At 31.6% G+C, this 7,468-nt stretch overlaps 1 protein-coding gene across 2 annotated transcripts; it reads left to right on the top strand.

Moving 5' to 3' along the window:
* The first annotated feature begins 1,428 nt into the window (after window positions 1-1,428).
* Window positions 1,429-5,740, top strand: LOC111879762 (uncharacterized). 2 transcript variants are annotated; one of them, XM_023876198.3, is made up of 11 exons: window positions 1,429-1,591; window positions 2,371-2,596; window positions 2,873-2,959; window positions 3,042-3,092; window positions 3,193-3,279; window positions 3,356-3,491; window positions 3,574-3,736; window positions 4,234-4,362; window positions 4,478-4,672; window positions 4,959-5,081; window positions 5,362-5,740. In XM_023876198.3, the coding sequence occupies exons 2-11, from the start codon at window positions 2,380-2,382 to the stop codon at window positions 5,473-5,475; spliced, it is 1,302 nt and encodes a 433-aa protein (XP_023731966.1). In that variant the 5' UTR covers window positions 1,429-1,591; window positions 2,371-2,379; the 3' UTR covers window positions 5,476-5,740. The 2 variants fall into 2 exon arrangements, with proteins under 2 accessions (XP_023731966.1, XP_023731967.1); XM_023876199.3 differs by lacking the exon at window positions 4,234-4,362.
* Window positions 5,741-7,468: the final 1,728 nt, after the last annotated feature.

Genomic DNA, 7,468 nt, shown 5'->3' with positions numbered 1-7,468 from the left:
CACTAAAAACAACTTATTATCTTATTATGTTTTGGTACCGGATAAGCTAATTTAAATATTTTTTTTATAAAACTTAATTTTATCATTGGGTAAATTAATAAGCGCTTTTATTATTATTAAAAAAAAAAAACATAAGTTGGTTTAAATAAGCAAAATCCCAAACACCCCCTAAATAATCTATAGCTTTTGGTTTTTTCTTGTTTTGAAAAAGTTAAAAAAAAATTATGTATTGTTAAAAGATGAATAAATTGTAAAACCAATCCATGTGGTATCCTAAGAAAAATTTACTTCGAATTTTTTTTCTTTTTCTCATTCCTAAGGTCAATCCAATCAAACTTCCATGCAAATTTGGTTCCTGTGTTATCCCAAAAAATACATTTGAATATGTTTAGACTACAGTTAACTCGAGCGATTAAATTTGCAATCTTTTGGATACCACAAAGACCAAATATGCACAAAAGTTTCAATTTTAGACTGACTTCAAATAAAATAAAAGGGACTCAAACTATAGTTTTTAAGATATTAGGGACCAATTTTACAATTTATTTATTTATTATTATTATTTATTTTTTTTAAGATTGAACGATAGAAATGGTGAAATGGAAACCGATCAGATTCCTTGTAAGAATACGATTAAAGTCTACACATAAAGAAATAAATGTGACTTTGAATATTAAAGCATTCACATATAAAGAAATAAATGTGACTTTAAATATTATAATATAAAAGTAATTAAATACTAAAAACTTGATCCACATTGAGTCTTGAACTCACATAAATGTGGAAATTATGATTCCACACTTTTTCCAAGATGTTGACTTAATGAGTTATTGCTTCATCAAACTTTTCTTACATATTATCGATTCAAATCCTTCAATGATTACCATTGTAAGTTAACTGACATATTTTATTTATAAAATAGTAATATCCTATATGAAACTATACTAAATTAACTGGATGATAATAAATCAGCAAGAAAGTCATCGAAGTTTGCAAAAGAATTTTATAGACACCCAATTGTAAAAACGTCAAACTATGCTAACCAACTTTGAAATTAACCATATATATCAAAAAAGACGAAAATACCCCTTGTTTAATTTTGTTTGGTGATGTTATATCCAAGAAGGAAAATCCTAAAATAGGATCAGTTTGATAATTTATTTGATCATCAAATTATTTACACAACACATACATTTTTATTTATAAGAAAGAATGCATATCTCTTTGTTGATCTTAATTGTCTTAGAAACTAATAGAAAGTTATTCAATAGCAAAAAGGTAAAACAGGAGGGGCTTAATTTGTCACATTTGAATAAACATGGGACTTAAATTTGAAATTTTCAGTTGAAAAATAGGCGCTTGTCTTGACGTGTAAATGATCATTCATCTTCTTCCTCTATGGTCTATATATTCATTTCTCTGTAATTTCATTCAAAAAGAACCCAAAAAAAAAAAAGATCCGACCCGGATAACTCTCCTTCCTCCCACTTCATAGGAGCTTCCTTCAATCCACTGCACAGAGAGAGAGAGAGAGAGAGAGAGAGGGAGGGAGATAGAGTTATTATGTTCATAATCCCAACAACAATTTCAGGTTTTTCTCTCTTTATGTACATACATGTGTGTGTTTACGTATACGTATATTTTCACAGAATGCTTTGATCGATTCAGATAATTATGTATTTTCATGTGATAAGTTGAAAAGTTTAATGTTGTAGCTTTAATTCTATGTCTTTTGAGCGCCTATTGATTTGATTCTTCATTCATTAATCATTAATCATTAATCATTAATCCTTAATCATCATTCATCTAACACTTTCTATTCATCCCTTGTGAATCCAGTTTATCGCTATTTTTAAACAACTTTTAAATGAAACTGAAGTTGTTCATTTAAAGAAATTCATCTATATGTTTGGTTCCATTTGTTTCAAGTGTGATGATTTCAAAACCTCAGGTTAAATTTTTCTGTAACATTAAACCATAAATCTTGTGAAAGTTCAAAAAAAAAATATGCTTATGGCATCAATAGCATAAGATGTGTAATTTTGTTTCATTCTAATGACAGCAACTTCTTGTTATTCTCGGAGTATGCTCCTAGAAATTCTCTTTCATCATATTGTCATAATAGTACGTTGATTTTTATTAAAATAAGTTTTGACTTTCTTGAATTCGACAATCCAACTGGATTTTTCTGTTTCTCAAAGGATTATCCTCAGATTTCTTTGAGTTTTACGATAATTAATTACTCTTGAATAGTGAAAGATTGGTGAATTCTCCCTAATTTACTTGAAACTAGAAGCTTCACACTTTGTGATCAAATTCTTTTTTGAGTTATTGAGGGATCAAGTAATTATATCGTTGTTGTTTGATTAGGGAAATAAAATGGGTAATTGTGCATCGGCCCAATTTAAAATAGTTAGTTCAAAGAAACCACGACATGTTCGTTCTAGAAAGATCCGGAAGCATGGAAAGCCATGGAAGAAGAAGAAAAGCGAAGCAGGAAACCTTGTTGCTCTTACTGAAATTGTTCACACAACAACCACTTCCACTATCCAAGTCACTCAAAGAGAATGGCATCAAAGTCAAATTGATTCTAATGGTGCTTCATTCTTATACTCCTTTTACTTTTTTTAATTGCTATTACTATTTTTTTTATTTCATTTCCCTTAAAGTTTCCACAAAAGGGTTTTTTCTTTCAGCAACCCTCGATCTGACCCATACTGTCTGTTTTGTAAATAAAGTACAAAGTGGCCTGTTAACAGGGCCCGTTAACGTGACCAACATAAGAGCCCAGTCAAAATTGAAACTGTAACTCCTAACAACCGACTGTCCTGTTTTGAAACTCGAACACTGACATAGAAACACTTTCTTGTAGTGATTTCTCAAGAAGAATCATGGTTTGACTCGGTTAGCAAACTTGAAGAATCAGGTTCGGATGATGACTTTGATAGCATGGATGGAGGTAATGAGCACAAACATTAGACATTATACATTATACATTGTTGTTTAAATGGTACTTAAATGTGTTGTTCTTATTGCATTAGATGAAGAAGTGATTGAATATGAGACATCTTCATGCATCATTGGAAACAATTGTAAGTATGAAAAGTACCCGTGAAGCTATTCGAAAATAGATATAAAAGATGACATTTTTTATCAAGAAAGCCAAATCCAAAATCTTGAAGTCTTGCATAGGTACACAAACTGAGACAAGGACATCAACCGTTATCAGGCTTTCATTAAAGAAAACTTCAATTGATGGAGAAGAATCCAATGAAGCCCGTAAGTGCATTTTTCTCATTTTAAGCAAATAATGTTATTTTTTTGTTTTAAAGCTAATAGTATTTGGTTCTTGTAGAATCTTCTGGAAAGTTCTTTTTTTGCCCCCGAGCAGGACTCTTGATTCCATGTTGTACAGATGAGAAGCCGACACCTGGATGTTGGTCTGCTATTGACCCTTCATGTTTCACTCTTCGAAGTGAATCTTATTTTAAGTATGCCATTGACCTCTCTTTATAATTTTAAAGAAAGATTGTTGTATATAAATTAAATATTAAACTAAAATTTAATTTGCAGAGATAAGAAGAAAATCCAAGCTCCAAGTTATTGCCCTTATACTCCGTTTGGTGTTGATCTCTTTATGTGCCCGAAAAAAGTCAACCACATTGCTCAACACATTGAACTTCCTTCTTTAAAAGGAGATGGCAATTTGCCACCCCTTTTTATTGTTAATATTCAGGTTCTTTTTTTTTTTTTGCCATTTTCAGTTCTTTTTGGCCATGATTGTTAAGGAGATATGTTAGGGCAAGGGCATAGCATGTGTGTGCCTTGACATGACAAAACAGTTGAACTAGACTAAAATGACATGAAATGACAAGACATTGCAGTGCATAGGTTGAGACTGATACATGATATGATAGTCTAGTTAGATTGATAATTGACATAACATGACAAGACATTGTAGGACATTGGGTGATACTAGTACATGACATGACATTAAGACAATATGGTTCTATGGACTGACACCGATACAGTGAGACAAAAGTTGCACTTTTTAATTCCACCTTTTCGTAGGGACTTGCCCTAGGAAAAAGACATGAATGAGTTTCTCATACTAATAGTCAGAAATAGCCCTAGAAAGTTTAACCAGTCATGTCCCATGTAACAAACGCAACATTTACAATATTAATTGTGGTGGATAAAATTTCTTATAAATGTTTCATTTGGGTGTTATAGCTCCCTACCTATCCTACACCTATGTTCCTTGGTGATAGTGATGGCGAAGGTTTGAGCCTTGTTTTATATTTCAAACTCTCCGAAACATATGAAAAAGATATATCTCCCCAATTTCAAGGGCTAATCAAGGTACACATTCATGTATATTTGTGGACTTCTAAATATTATACTTCAAGAAACAATAACTTTTCAAGATTAGACAAAATGGTAGGAAGTTTTCTAATCAATCAAATCGGATTTGCAGAGTTTATGCGACAATGAAATGGAAAAAGTAAAAGGATTTAGGAAAGATTCTCTTATATCTTTTAGAGAAAGATTAAAGATCATTGTTGATGTGGTAAACCCCGATGATCTTGTTTCAAATAACACCGAAAAGAAGCTTTTGCATGCTTACAATGAAAAACCCGTTCTTTCACGCCCTCAACATGAATTTTATCAGGTACCCATCTTTCAACTTGTCTTTTTTTTTTTCAAATAAAGAAATGGTCATTGTTCCTGTCTCAACAACTGCAGTGTGGAAGTTTCAGTTTCAATGTTCATCGGCCACCGAGCAGGCTCTGGTTGTTGTGGATCCTAATTTACATATCATATAATGATTTATAGAAAAATAACCTTTTTGCAGAAAAGTTTTTTTTCCTCTTTCCACTATGATTTATAGCTTTATACCCAATATAGATCAAGGGAATAGCAAATTAAATATTTGATCTTTATAAAAAAAATTGCAGGGTCCAAATTACTTTGAAGTTGATCTTGACATTCATCGGTTTAGTTTTATAGCAAGGAAGGGATTAGAAGCGTTCCGTGATCGCTTGAAAAATGGTATATTAAATTTGGGCCTAACAATTCAGGTAAAAGTTTGCATCATTTTCCATAACTAAATTTAACTAATTTCAAGCTATATTTTTTCAAGGGAAATTTGCAATATAAATAGGAATATATATATTGCAAATTTCTAATTAGATCATTGGACTTTGAAAATCGTTATAGATATGTGAAATGGTGACATCAATGTGTCTACTATAAGTTGCAATTTGCCATTTTTTTCAGTTATTGATTTGTAAAAATGATTAAGCATAGTAAAAATCTAAAAGAAATTAATTTATGTTTTTTATTTATTTGAAAAAATAGGCTCAGAAACCAGAGGAATTACCTGAAAAAGTGCTATGCTGTTTGAGATTGAACAAGATTGACTTTGTGAATCATGGTCAAATACCTACTATAATGGCCACCAATGAAGATTGACATTCTATGACTTTTTGACTTTTGTTATTCATTCTTCACCATTGTAAATGAAAACTAACGATTTATACTCTTAAATCATGAACAAAATACATAGGATGAACGAAATCATGTTTTTTTTTGACCAGGTCAAATTCAATAAGTTAGTCGATGATTATGGTAGACTTTTTTTGTATGTTGTTTGTTTGATTACAAACTTGTGGCTCCACTTGGGTGTTAAAAAATCTTATTTTTTAATGTAAAATGATCTATATGATTTTATATGGTATGCGATGGGTTTTATAGCTTTGTTTAAAGTTAGTTCAAAAGTTAACCATAAAAAGAAAAAACATCATAAATGGTCTCTGTGGTTACCTAAAATCTGAAATTTAGTCCCCATGGTTTAAAAACCTCATAAATGGTCCCCGTGTTTTCAAAACTTTTCACGATTGATCCTTATTGCTACCTCCATTAAGTTTTGTCCGTTAACTGAAGGACATTTACGTCATTTCACTACCACAATGACCATTTATGATGTTTTCAAATATATTTTTTTACAGAAAAAAAAATGGAATAATATGCAGATGGGTCCTCTCTCTCTCTCTCTCTCTCTCTCTCTCTCTCTCTCTCTCTCTCTAAAACCAATGTAATGTAATATAACGAAATTTAAGTTTCTTTTGCTGTCTAACACAAAGTAAACCCAAATCTTTGACTCGGCTTTTTCATCGAATTTGTTTGTTGGCCAATAAATGTTTAGTTGGAAGTTGAACTATCCAAACTATTGGCAAGATAAATCGGTATTATTGTTGCCATTAAAGTTGTTGGTTTCCATGAATCAGTCTCAAGGTTTTCAATGAAATGGAGAAGCATACCAATTGGATACAAATTAAATCAGACTTAGCAAGAAGTTTGGAAGATGATCGTTAGGATTGTTGACAAACTATAGCTCTACCTGTTCATTCTCTACTTTGAAGGAATTATGCAATCGATCATTTGAGTCTTTGATTGCACCACAACCACAAAAAAGAGCTTAACCTCTCATTCTTCTATTTTGGGTTCTAATCAAAAGTTGAGCTCATCGACAACATCACTCATCTGCACTCCTATATACTTGTTTCTTTTGTTTACTAAATTGAATATTTGAAGATAATGATGGATCTAAGACATGTGCATAAAACAGATAAAAGAAGGGAAACGAGTTTTGTATAACATAAGATAAAAGAAGGGAAACGAATCGTGCACAACATATGTTCGATGAAATGCCTGAAAGAAAAATCTCATCCAAATCATACCCTCAAAGATCACCTAATGTACAAAAGATCATGTGATATCTGATCATAACTTGGACTTGAATTCAATCATTGAAATACCCAAAAAAATCAAGAAATCGAGTACATCAAGACCAATTAGTTGGCAGGGGAGATCTGTCTCATTTTCAAACCAAAAATAGATGAAGATGGTGATAATAATATAGAAAAGACATATAAATACAAACTTGCGTATATGTGTCTCCTGATCATCGACTCAACTCTCCAAATCTGCTTAAATCAGTTTAAATCATGATCTAATCTCCTTTCTTTTTCCTCTTCGTCATTTCTTCATCCTCTTCGTCATTTCTTGGAGACGAGGGAGAAAGACAAAGGTGGGTGGGTTGGTTTACTGGAGAGAGAGAGAGAGAGAGAGAGAGAGAGAGAGAGAGAGAGAGAGAGAGAGGACCATCTGCATATTATTCTCTTTTTTTAAAAAAAAATAACTGAAAACATCATAAATGGTCCCTGTGGTAGTGAAGACGAAAATCCCCTTCAATTAACGGAAAAAATTTAACAGAGTTAGCAATAAGGACCATCGTCAAAAGTTTTGAAAGCACAGGGACTATTTATGAGGTTTTTAAACCACAGGGACTACGCTTCAGATTTTGAGTAACCACAAGGATCATTTATGATGTTTTTTCCCGTAAAAAATATAAGTACTTACATTATTTTGTCATATAATGTAAACAAAATTACCGTTTTTATCA

This window comes from Lactuca sativa, chromosome 3, assembly GCF_002870075.4.
Source record: "Lactuca sativa cultivar Salinas chromosome 3, Lsat_Salinas_v11, whole genome shotgun sequence".
Classification (NCBI taxonomy): Eukaryota; Viridiplantae; Streptophyta; class Magnoliopsida; order Asterales; family Asteraceae; genus Lactuca; species Lactuca sativa.
This window is presented reverse-complemented; position numbering and strand designations above follow the sequence as displayed.